The sequence below is a fragment of the Oryctolagus cuniculus genome, chromosome 3 (genome assembly GCF_051225735.1).
Source record: "Oryctolagus cuniculus isolate XC-2025 breed Fujian yellow rabbit chromosome 3, ASM5122573v1, whole genome shotgun sequence".
NCBI lineage: Eukaryota > Metazoa > Chordata > Mammalia > Lagomorpha > Leporidae > Oryctolagus > Oryctolagus cuniculus.
Genome location: NC_142869.1, coordinates 173,620,652 through 173,633,591, shown reverse-complemented (window position 1 = coordinate 173,633,591; position 12,940 = coordinate 173,620,652). Strand labels below are relative to the sequence as shown.

The 12,940-nt window shown below is 46.0% G+C and overlaps 1 protein-coding gene across 2 annotated transcripts in view; it reads left to right on the top strand.

The window, feature by feature from the left end:
* Nucleotides 1-734: 734 nt before the first annotated feature.
* Nucleotides 735-12,940, top strand: part of CREB3L2 (cAMP responsive element binding protein 3 like 2) — a 130,725-nt gene continuing 118,519 nt past the window's right edge. Inside the window, exon 1 of one of the 2 annotated variants that reach the window (XM_008258046.5) lies at nt 735-1,136. In XM_008258046.5, the coding sequence (XP_008256268.1) occupies nt 1,035-1,136 (102 nt within the window). In that variant the 5' untranslated portion in view covers nt 735-1,034. The remainder of the gene's footprint in view (nt 1,137-12,940) is intronic. The other variant, XM_002711936.6, reaches the window with a different exon arrangement.

Here is a 12,940-nt window from a genome sequence, read left to right as displayed (position 1 = left end):
TCGCTGTTTTAGGATCTGGAAAACCATGTCATTAGCTGGGATCAATGTCCACTGAGTACATGAAAGTAGCAGAATAATAAAGCCCATAAAAAAGCATGTCAGAAGAAGAGCCTAACAGAAAATGGGCGGGATTATTAAAAACTCTGCCAACAACAACTTATGCGTAAGGAAATATTTATATTTATGTATAGTATGTGATTTATGAAAAAAAAAGCCCGAGATACTCAAATGAATGAAGCTCCCAGAGAAAATTCTGGACAGTATTTAAGTCTGCCCACTTCTCCAGCGAGGTTCCGTAGCGGACCAGCTCTGGCTCCCCTCACTGCGCCGGCTAATTCCTGGGGATCCTTAGCCAGGGGGCTGGGCGCGCCCTCCCTCTTTCATAAAATGTATTCTTGTCGCTATTTGATTGGCTGTCCGTCCCATAGTCCCCTTACTTATTGGTCTATCCCGCCGTCCGTCACTCCTGGACTCGAGCATTCTATTGGTCCGCTGTAGCAGACAGCCGGCCGCAGGCCGCAATCAAGTAGGAGGAGTTCCCTGGTGACGTCCAGGGCGCTCCCCGCCCACATTCCAAAGACTAGGCGGACTCTTCGGGCAGCCCTTGCTTTCTGGGCGGGACTGAGAGGGGAGATAGACTTATGATTGGGTCCTGAGGACGAAGCGGGTATCCGATTGGTCACTGCTCTGGAGGGAGGTGGGGTCGCAGCTGGGCTCTGGAGCAAAGCTGAGAAGCCCAGGGGAGCCTCAAAGTTTGTGTCTGGAGCAGTGGTGGAGAGGGGCTTGTTGCGAAGGGGTTTTCTTGGGATGGGAGCCGATCTCCTGCCTTCACTCTGCACGCACGGCCTGCCTTGAGCCCCGGGCGGCTTGTGTTCCCCGCAGTCTCTCAGCTCCCCGAGGGCGCCGCTCGGGAGCCCTGCCTCGGAGCCTCAGCCGCGCACACCCCCGAGGGCGCGGGACCTCGCGGGCGCGAGACGGCTGTGCCCGGCCGCCGCCTGCCCTCGGCATCCCCGGCCCTGCGCGCTCGCACCGCCATGGAGGTGCTGGAGAGCGGGGAGCAGAGCGTCCTGCAGTGGGACCGCAAGCTGAGCGAGCTCTCGGAGCCCGGGGAGAGCGAGGCCCTCATGTACCACACGGTGAGCACTCCGCGGCGAGGCCCGGGAGGCCAGCGCTGGGGAACGCGCACGGCCCGAGCCCGAGGTCCGGGGAGCGGGGCAGCTCTTCCGTCTGAACCCACGGAGGCGGCAGTGCTCTGTTAAACTTTCCCCAAGAGCAGCAGCGCTTCGTATGCTCGCCTCCCCCGCCCTTTTCTGATCTGTCACATCTTTCCTATTGCTGACAGTGCTGTAATGCGGGCGCGGGGGTCGGTGTGCGGAGAACCGCACGCTGTTGAGTTCCGTGGGTGGGCGAGTGGCGTTCCGATCTGCCCGCTCCTCTCCCCCTCCCTCTGTCTTCTTGTTTGCATGTAGACATTTTAAAGACGTGTGTGTGTGTGTGTGTGTTGAAAAGTGTTCTGCACAGGAGGAGGAAGGCTGTCGTATGCGTTTTCTTAAACCGTGCACCCGAGAAATCCGCTCCTCCCCCTCTTCAGAGGGAAGGCCGGCAGAGGAGGATGGAAAATCTGAGGGAGCTGCGGGTCTGAGAAAGGCTGTGTGTGTGTGTGTGTGTGAGAGAGAGAGAGAGAGAGAGAGAGAGAGAGGGAGAGAGAGAGACAGACAGACAGACAGACGCGAGTGAGAAGCGGCCCTTGGCTTCTCCCTTTCGGGGTTCTTCTAATGGGGTCAGTACCAGGATATTTGAAACTTTTGCAAAATGGCCTGCAGGCTCCACCTCTCTGGCCTTTGCCTCTGGCTGACGTTATTTTGGGAAGAGGGATGAGGGCCTCCTTTGCTGACTCCCACCAGAGTGTGTGTGGTGGCTGAGAATGGCTTGTTTAAAAAGTGCAGGGTGCAGGGCTCCGAGGCAGTGGAAGTTCGTGGAGCGGTGCGGTGGGGAGGAGGAAGCCAGATGTGGCCTGGGATCCTCAGGGTGTGCTCTGAGCCGGGCCCCGGGAGACCCTGTGGGCTGCATTGGAATCAGGGGCCCAGAGGTGCTTTCTGTCTTTGGGAAGGAACTTGGAGCATGTTGGGTGTCGGGTATCTTCTGTTTAGGGGGCGCTCCAGATGTCTCTAGTGAAACAGGCCACCTTTTAACCGGGTCTGGAGCAGCTCTGCTCTTTCTCAAACCTGTGGTTCTTTTGCTGTGAAGATGTCTCCTCCCGCAGTTGGAACGCCACGGCTTTGGGGTGATCTTCCGGTTGGTGGGAGGGATCCACATTGCCCTTCGTGACTTGTGTTTGTGAGATCACGGGCCAGGGTTTGGGATGTCACCTGTGGCTATGGCAGTACCTCCTGGAAGTGCAGCCTGGACTGGCTCTAACATCTTTATGCACAGTTTTGGGGTTAGAGACCTCTCATTCCTCTTGATATTAATAGCTTATTTTCTCCATGTCAGTGAGATAAAGCAGTTATAAGTGATATTTTTCTTCTAATCCTGTTTTTAAAATAGTAACTGTGACATCCTCCACTTAGGGATGTGCCTCATTTATGAACAGGTCTCATAAAATGCCACTCGTCATTGCAGCACTCTGTGTATATGAATGAGGGGTACAAGAAGGATTAGACTTAGTAGCATTGACTGTTCAATTCCTTTCAAACTAAGGTGAGTCTGGCAGAGCTCTGAAAAGAGATAACTTTCCCATCTGTGAGTTGAGCTCTGTTGGTGTCCAGTTGCAGAGTTGTTATTATTTCCACTGATCTGTGATGTGGGCTGGCCTGACCTCCTGCTGAATCTCCATATGGAAAAACAATAGTCTGGTTATGCATTCACTCAAGGATAAGTTTCGTTCTTTCAATTAGTGTTTATTAAATGTTTCCATATGCCAAACACTAGGGGTAAATAAATGAACAAAAGCAGAGAAAAATCCCTCATTTCCTGAAGCTTATATTTCTTGTGTGTATGTATGTGTATGTTTGTGTGTGTGTGTGTCTGTACAAGATACACATAACTTATAAACATGATATAGTACATTAGGCAAGATAAGTGCTATGGAAAATGTAGACGTCAAACGGGATAAAAGGGATACAGAATACAGGATGGAGGAGGGCAAAATATGGTATTGAGTTGAGTGACCATGGTAGACTTTCCATTGAAAATGGGTCTCAACAAAGACTTAAAAAAAATACTTGCTGGGGGGTGCGTTGTGGCACGGTAGGATAATCTTTCGCCTGTGGTGCTGGCATACCATATGGGCACCGGTTTGTGTCCCAGCTGCTCCTCTTCAGATCCAGCTCCCTGCTAATGTGCCTGAGAAAGTAGTGGAGGATGGCCCAAGTTCTTGGCTCATGGCTTTGGACCAACCCAGCTACAACTGTTGTGGCCATTTGGGGAGTGAACCAGCAGATGGAAGATCTCTCTGTCTCTCCTCTCTCTCCATCTGTCTTGCTCTGTAACTCTGACTTCCAAATAAATAAATAAATAAATCTTTAAAAAATAGTTATTTAGGAGGCAAAGAGAGAGAGGAAGTGAGGCAGAGAGAAAAAGAGGGACACACACACACAAAGTATGTGCTTCCAGCCACTGATTTACTCCTCAAATGGCCAAGACTGGATGAGGCTGAAGCTGGGAGCCATTACCACTGGCTTCCAGGGTCTACAAAAGCTGGAGTTAGGAGTGAGGAATGGAACTCGGTGCTCTGATGTGGGATACAGGCATCCGAACCAGCATGGGCCAAACACCTATCCTGAACAAAGATTTGAAGGAGTGGGAAGCCAGAGAAAGGCATGGACCTATAGCAGCATCTTCTGTCTTAAAGTACCTGTTTTTGGTGGTTTTGTTTTCCTTGTAAATGCAGGTTACTTCTGAGTCAGTGATGCCTGTTTTTGGAATGACCCAGAGAAACTTTTTAAGTAGAGTGGATTGGGCTTTGACATGGAGAGGAGAGCCTGCAGGAGCGGTGAGGTACAGATAGAAGTTGGAAAGGTTTTAAGAGATGACGAAGCTACCATCTATTAAGTATTTGTTACTGGAAAGGGAAAGCCAGCTGCCTGAGCCTGCTCACTGCACAAACCCACAGAGCCTACATTTGGTTGGATACCTTGGAATTCTTAATTTTTAAATAGGGACAGCCTCATGTTTATTTTTCACTGAGTCCCACAGATTATTTAGCTGGTCCTGCTGAAAGATACTGTATTTAGGGTTTTTACAAAAATTATATCATTTTTTATTTTTTAAGATTTTGTTTATTTGAACGGCACTGTTGAAGGATTGGGGGGAAAAGAGAGAGAGAATGAGAGAGAGAGATTTGCTAGATCTTCCATCCACTGGTTCACTCCCCAAATGGCCACAATGGCTAAGGCTGTGCCAGGCCACAGCCAGGATCCTGGAACTCCCTCTGAGCCTCCCACGTGGGTGGCAAGGGCCCAGGAATTTGGGCTGTCTTCTGGTGCTTTTCCCAGACATGTTAGCAGAGAACTGAATTGAAGTGGGATGCTGGTGTCACAGGTGGCTGCTTAACCCGCACCAAAATTACAATTTAACTTTTTTTAGTGCCCATTCTGAGAGCCATCTTTATTGTTTTAATTTTACATAAGAAGTCCAAGACTTAATGAGTTTGAGCATCTTTGGTCAAGTCTGACAGCTAACTAGTGGCAAAATGAGGATTCAGACCCGATTCAAACCCAGAGTTCTTGCCCATCTTGATGAATGAGGAATCCTGACTTAAAGGAACCGATGGAGAGTTTGAGAGAGAGTGATTGGGGTACAGAAACAGCTGAGTCCATGGCTGACAGTGGCAGCCACCAAGCCCTTCCCACGTGATCACTCTCATTACTTTTAATAGGGATTTAGTTACCGAATGCATGAGTGCTAATGCTCTGTTTCAGCAAACCTGTCGCATAAGCTGATCTAAAAAATATAGAATGCTCAAGGTGCCTGAGGCTGGGATTATGATATTTCTCAGGCACCTTCCATGAGCTGTCAGGAGCCATGTTTTTTTTTATTTGGTTAGTTAAGAAGGCTTCTTGGTTCAGGACAAAAGGCCTAGAGGAGACGGGTCGCATTCTACAAAATAATGAAGCACATGGATAGTGAATATGGACTTGCTCATTAGATACTGAATTAGTAAAGCTCTGGGCTTCTTCTTGTAGCTTAAAAAATAGTTTTCATAAAGAGAGTGGAATATTATTTTAATTCAGCGAGTAATACTGTTAGGAAGCTGCTGCTTCAAGATTGGATACCTGCTAAATATAGGTTCAGAAGAGATGACAGACCTAAAAGTGAGGAGTGTGTCTCTTAGGCATTGTGATGGTTGAGAGATCCTAGCCTCTTTCTTCAATCTTGCCTGGATGTTGAACATATCTGATGTTCATGTTGTGTGAGATTCTGTGCAAATTATATATATATATACATATATATAAAATTTAATTCTCTGTGGGCTTTTGAATAATTTGAAGAGCAAATGAATCCACACACTTTATGTTGTGTATAAGACATATGGAGGGACAGTGTCTGGAAGGATGCTCAAAAATGGAAAACTGGTTACTTCTGGGAGGCATACGTGGGAGCCTGGAGATGCAGAGAGGGAGGGGGAGGTGTAAGTACCATATGCTTTGATGCTGTTCAAATGTTTACCCTCTAGGAGCTGGCATTGTGGTGTAGCAGTTAAAGCCGCCACTGCAGCACTGCCTGCAGTGCTGGCATCCCATATGAGCGCCTCTTCATGTCCCGGGGGCTCCACTTCTGATCCAGCTTTTGCTAACAGCTTGGGAAAAGCAGCTGAAGATGGCCCAAGTGTTTGGGCCCCTGCATTCATGTGGGAGATCCGGAATAAGGTCCTGGCTGCTGGCTTCAGCCTGGCCTAGTCCCCACTGTTGTGGCCATCTGGGGAGTGAACCAGCAGATGGAAGATCTCTCTCCCTCTCTCTTTCTCTCCCTCTCCTTCCCCCTCTTTCCTCCTCCCCCACTACCCTCCCCCCCATTCTGACTTTCAAATAAAAAAAATCTTTAAAAATTATATTTAGCAGATGTTTACCATCTGGATATGTTTAGAAGATGAAGAATTACAACTTAAAGGCACCATGTAAAATCACTGCAGGTGATTTTCACTTGCATAACCTTGGGGGTAAAGGGAGCTTTGGTGCTATATTAAAGCCAACACCTGACTCAAGTCAGCGGAGGCCTTAGGTGAAGAATGGAGGAAGCAGAATGCTGGCGGGCAGGGGGGCTGTAAAGATGGAGGTTGACAGTGGACTTGTGTGATGAGTCGTGCAATCTTGGTAACTTTCTTATATCTTAGTGCAGCCATCTAGAAGATAAAGATTTTACCAATGTTTTCGATGATCATACCCTTTTTAAAACACGTAATAGGAACTGGTAAAGTTGTTGCAAAAATTAAAGAAATTGTGCTTAATTTAAATGCAGCATTCCTATAAAACCCATTATTTTAAAATTATTTGGTAGTGTGTTACCCAAATTTTGTATCTGGTTATATCTTAGCATGAAATGACTGATCTGAGACCATGGTAGGTAGGGAGTTAAGGGGATGTGCAACCTCTTGGTGTCCGGATGGGAAGGCCATCTGGCTTCTACATCTTGCACTGATGTCTGAGGTGTCGGCTGGCTGGTTTCCTCTTCCTCCAGGTGGGCCCAGACACTGATATGGTTTCAGGGAGCTACTGAAGCTTTGGGTTTGATGTTTCACCTTGGAATCAGCTCCTATTGCTGGCCCCTGCCCAGGTTCTGAAGGGGAGCCTGGGTCCTCCTTGGCTGAGAATGTCACTCCTTGTGGTCACCTGACCTCCAGCAGCTGAATAAATGGAGTTCAGCTCTCGCAGGAGACAAAATTGTGAAGTATGACTTGTCTCCACGGCCCTCGCTTGAGCTTCCTGCACTTTTGTGTTGCTCTGCCTTCTCGGGTGGCTGGTGCTCACTGTGCTGCTATCTTCCTTTGAACTCCCCATCTGCACGTTTTTCTTGCAGGAAAGATTTGACCAGCATACACTAAAAATTTAAATATCCATAAGGTTTAACATGATACCCCAAATAGGCATTTGTATTTAACAGTGAGTGCTTAGTGCAAAAGAGAGAGTCTCCAAATGGAAAACTTCTGAAAACAGGCAGCTAACAGGGGAGGCAGCTTTGGGAGCAGAAGGGGCGCCTTCACCACCCCTCTGTTATTCTATCCCTGTGGCTTTTCGTCATAAGGCAGCCCTGCTCCTGTTTTATTAATTTGTGATCTAAGGGTTTCCCCTGTCTGCCTGAAAAATTCTTGACCCGTGATTTTATTGTCTCTGGAATTGTTCTCAGTGTTAACCTGGGTTGGGGGTAGGTGACCTGGGCCCCATCCTGAAAGGTGAGAGGGCAGGGCAGAATTCTGGATTTGCCCTCCTTCTTGACAGATCCATGAGAAACAGGGAGCTCTGCTAGGATATTGCTCTTGCTGGAGAAATGCAGCATTGCACTCGGTTAGTAATTGGATTAATTACAATGTTTGTAGCTGTAAGTAACTGAAAACCGATTCAGATGGGTTTTATTCAGTAGGTAAATTATTATCTCATGTTGCAAGAGGCCTAGAACTGTGGCTTTTCTTTCTTTTTTTTTGGCTGCCTCAGAAGCTTTCAGTTCTCGCATGGACCTTGGTTCCATCTGTCTGAGTGCAGTGTTCATTTTCAAGTTGGAGGCATGATGACATGAGCTGCAGGTGTTACATTCAAATTGACAATATCCAGGAGTAGAAGAGAGGCCATCTCTTCTTTGTGCCCCTCTCCTCACTCTTGATGAAAGAAACTTTTCTTAGTATCCCACCGGCTGATTTTTTTTTTGAGATTTATTGATAAGAATTGGGGCACTTGATCATTTCTAAAACCAGTGATGGGAAGGTGGAATGGGCTTTACATTATTGGCTTAGGTTAATCACTGGGGAGGGAGGAGATACTGGAGACTCAAGTTGTATGGACATTAGTAAAATAGTCCGAGTTAACTGTTCTTTCCTTAGTCAAAAGGTATGTTTGTTTAACAAACAAAGGTGTGTTTGTTTTCTCACACAGATGGGCCAACAACTATTAAAGGTTGTAAAATCCACAATAATTAGCCCTATGAGCGCAAAGAGCAAGCCCAAGTACTGTGCCACTTGCACAGTTCCAAGAATATTAATTAGCTGTGCTGCCAGGGCCCTGAACAGGAAGATAACAGTGAAAAGCAAGCAAGAGCTGTTCATGGAGGTAGAGTCCGAGGGTGAGTACTGTGTCCTGACTCACTAACTAGGACATAGAGAATTAACTGGATTATCTGGACTCTCTGCATCAGGGTCAAATACCAGGGCTGGAGGTAGCTGGCTGAGCCTGTCATCGTGTTCAGCATGCGAGACAAGAATGACTTGTTCTGTTTGAGGTCCACCACAGGCAGAAAGCCAAATGCCACCCTTCAAAGAAGCTATTTTTCCAGTTGCATATGGCTGGCTCCTCCGACGTTGATGAGGCCGGGTGTGCCTGCTTGCAGCTTGAACTGCCTGCTGCAGCCTAGCCTCGCAGGAACCTGTCTGCTGGCTCTCTTGGGGCAAATGGCCCTTGACGCCTGATAGGGTTGAGGCTTATGTTTTTAGGGCATCGGAATTGTCCAAGCTAGAATTGTCCAAGCATAGAATGAGTCTATGCTTGGGGGAGTAGAGTCTCCGCATCCTATGCCTGTGTAAGCGGCATTGGAAGGAAATGATGAGACCCACCATCTTCGGGTCAACCTCAAGCCTCTTCCTTTTTCTCCCTGCTCACAGAAGCTCTCTGGTTCTTCCAAATGAAGTTCTAAGTGACTTTGATCTTCCCCTGAATTGAACTGTGTAGGTTACCCATGAAGCACATGGGAAATTGTGGCCCATTTTATATATGGAGAACTAGAGATCTGCTCAGCTGGAACACAAGCTCTTTGAGAACAGGTGACATACCATCCTTTCTGTGCCCCTGTGGTGCTTAGTCAAGTGCAGGATCATCAGTGCTACATATTAATCGCTTGATATGTAATTAGTAGACTGAGGCAGTCCTTACAAAAGGGTGAGTGGGTGGTCTTAGCCTCTTTTGTTAATATCTTTTTAAAATTCTTGATTCTTTTAAATGCTTCAGTCAAGATGAAAATTCAGTATGATAGTGACGAGTAATTCAGTGTCAGTATCGCTTCTTATTTTCTTTAGAAATGATGGCAGTAGGTGCTTGAATAACCGCCCTATCTTTTCCTGGGAATGGAGTTGAAGGCAGCATTCTACGAAGGGTGGGCTTTCAAGTCAGGCAGACCTGGCTGAGTCACTGTCTTCACATGTCACTGCCCAACCCTTGAGAGACATACTTTTGCAGCCTGTTTCCTAAGTTAAATATCTCCTCTTTAAGGTTGAGGTGTCCCAGCCGTGGGAGTCTGACATCATTCAGGAAGCAGAGGGAACTTGTAATTATTTTCTCTCGTGGATCTTTATTCCCTCTTGTCCCCAGCCTCTACCGTGTGCTATAAACACAGGTTTCTGCCTTGAACACATGCTTGCCAGATGCCCCTCCATGCTCATTTTTTTTTCTCTCTTGTTTACTGCTGAGTTTTCTCAAACAAGGTCAACAGCTATGGCCTCCATTTGCTAACTTGCTATTCCTGGATCTTCTGTGCTCTGGTTCCTCCTGTTGTTGATGGGTCCCTCAAGCTCTCCTTAACTGCTAGGTCTCACAATCTTTTCTCTGCCTTATCTTCTGGGTCCCATGGAAATATCTGGCAATACTGACCACAGGGTTATCTTATAACTTGTTTGTGCTTTGGCTTCCGTAACCCTTGCAGGCTTAGTTTTTCTTCCTTCGCTGGTTTCCTTACCACCTGGTGAACGTGAACGTTTAGTACTTGGCATTCTCTTCTCTCCATCCGCTCCCCTGGATTCTTCTATCAACTTCAGTGCCACTCTTCTCAGACCTTTACATCTGTGACTGAGGGAAAGCAGGGCATCTCTGGAGTATGATTCAAGTTTCTGTAGGGTGCACATTCGCTGCCAGACAGCTCCGGCACGGTTAGCCCTGAATCTTCCTGACGTCGTATTGTGACTAAGAAGAGCTGCAGGCACTTTGATCGTCCTTATCACTGCACCCCATTTATCTCAGGGAATGTTTAGTGACTCAGTCTCTTGTAGTGTAAACCCATGAGGCACTCCCCGGTCATTCCCAGGACACAGCTGCTTCTAGAAGTCAATGTCACCCGTTAGACACAGGCTGTGTTTTGACTGCACTTTTGCTTATAGTTTGGAGAAACCCCTTTCGGTGTTCTGAGGGAGAATGTCTGATTTTTTCAGCTGTGTGGAAAGGTCAATGCAAAAGTCAGATGTTAACTTCTTAGATCACCTACCATGTATTCTTCTGGTGTTTATAACTGCTGTTGGCCTTGGTTACAATTGTGCTATGTTGAGTTGCTCCCAACTGGTATAATTTATTTACCTAATTTTTCCTGACATTACTGAGATGGGTTACTCTGGACACTCAAATTTCTATGCTTCTTTCTTATTAGAAGCATAAATGATAGTTCTAGAAAGAGACTTTTTCTTTGGAGGATAAAGCATTTTGATGTGTGAACTCATGGAAGTACAATTTACTTCCTATCCTAGGTCTCGATTTTTCCAGGTGCAAAATTCTGCATTTTCTTTACATGGTCCCAAAGTCCCATTTCTGTTATATACTTGTTTATGTTTCTCCTACTGTTGAAAGCTTCCCATCTTTAAAAAAATGTGTTAATTAAAACAGCAACAACATTTAGTTGATTACATATTTCACTTGGATGCCTCATTTGGCAGGTGTAGTTTTTCATTTTTCAGTCTCCATTTTCTTGCATAAGAAAAATCCAGACAAAATAAAGATAGAAAAACAAAAAGGCATAGAGAGGAAACATTTTTTTAACATCAGGAAAAGAAAAAAGAAAAAAAACCTCTTCAGACTTCTTGGCAAATAAGGGGAGTCTGGGGAAAAAAAAACCCTACAGTTTCCTAGTTGTCTGAATGGAAAATCCTGGTTTTTAACATTTCATATCTTGGAAATGTCTGAATAGTTTTTGTTAAAAGGGAAATTCCTTTTGGCTGAGAAAGAGCTTGCAGGATTCAAACTGATAGGCTGGTGTTTTTTTTAGAAAACTTGGAGGAAATAGAATTTGTGTTGAAAATCCCTTCTCACTGGCCAGTTGTGTTAAACAGAAATTTAAATCCAAGGTTACCAGTCATAGTGTTTTAAGGTTCAGCCATTAACTCCTTCCTTCCCCTCATTTCCTGTCTGTGCATCCTGGGGAAACATCGCTCACAGCTGGTCCTTCCTCCAATTTGAGGAACATCATGAAATGCTTTTTTAAACCTGTGTATGTTCTAGGCAGGAGGATATAAATTCTTGACCTTGTGCCTATCTCAGTAGAATGGAAAGGAAGATATGTAAACAAATCGTTAAATTGTTAGCTATTAAATACTTGTTACATGCTTTGCCTTTACAGTGTGTTCAAGATATTTTTCTAGCATAGAGAACAGACAAATAAATCTGATGGGGATGAAGCATTGAGGAACATTTCCCAGCATGGGTGATATTTGCCGTGGCTGCCAAGTATAAGTAGGAGTTCTCCAATCAGTGGGAGTGACAGGGACAGAGTCATAATGTACACAGTCATGGTTGATTCTGGGACTCCCAGTGAGTTGTTTGTAGTGTAAGAAGAGGGTGCTATGTGGGGAATGTTGGTACAACAATGAGTTTATGAAAGATTTGCATGCGTTGTGAGCAGTTGGACATTTCTCTTGTGGGAAAGTGAGTGGAAGGTTTTTAATAAGAGAGGAACCAGAGCAGAAATGTTTTAGAAAGGGAAGTACTTGTTATAAAGGATGGATGGGAGGGCAGACTTATGGTGGCAGATGATCTGCTGGTTGGGTATTTAACCCCCCAAGTAGACTAAGACACCACGAAGGTCTGAACTGAACAGGGAAGAGCGAATGAATGCAAGAGAAGGTTGGGAGCTAGACTTGGGGACTGGGTGATCATGGGACACGACAGACAAATATTGGAGACCTCCTGCTTCCTCATGTGATAGGCTGAGTTGATGGTATTCCTGTTGACCTACAAGAAGCTTTGGAGAGTGAATAAATTTGATGGGGCAGATACTGAATTTGGTGTCAAACGTGGAGATTCTGTTTGTGGACCATTCAGGAGCCACATCTAAAAGGTATTTGGAAACTTGGGTCTGGAGTTCTAGAGCAAGATTTTGACTAGAGATGCACATGTGCCTGTTATGAGTCTGGTAATAGATGAGCGGAGCCAGTTGCCCATATTAGGTGGTCCAGAAAGGCCAGAGTGAGATGGAGGAAATTGAGAGTGAGGATAGAGCCCCAAAAGGGCAGGGGAAGAGAAATCTGCAATGGAACTCAGAAAGAATTGATAGAAAAGTGAACAAAATTCCAGAAAATGCCATCTCAGGATCCCCAAGAAGGGAAAGTTGCCACAGAGAGGTCCAGATAAAGGCTGAGTGTTCTTCAGCTGACTTCCAGGAGCTGCAAGCCCTTAGGTGTGTGTCAGGTCAGACCAGTCCCTGTGTCTCTGCCGTCACAGGTGTTTACCGTAGTCGGAACTGTCTTCCTGTTATCCAGCTGCCTAACAGCTGGATGCTTGTGTTCACATGAGATAATCCATTGCAGAAGGGCAGGAGCTGGGTGTAAATTGACTGGCTGTGTAATAGACACAGCATTCCTTCTGTGGGTAGCAACATTAATATCAGTGCCCCAAGCTGGGCTTGAAGACATCACTGGTGCCCGCATAGTTTGATGAAAGCTGTTTTCTCAATCTTTTCTCTAGACTTAAGTTCATTATCCGTGGATGTCCTTCTAGTCATCAAGGAGGACTTTGTGCTCCTATCATTTGTGATTCTTGGGTTT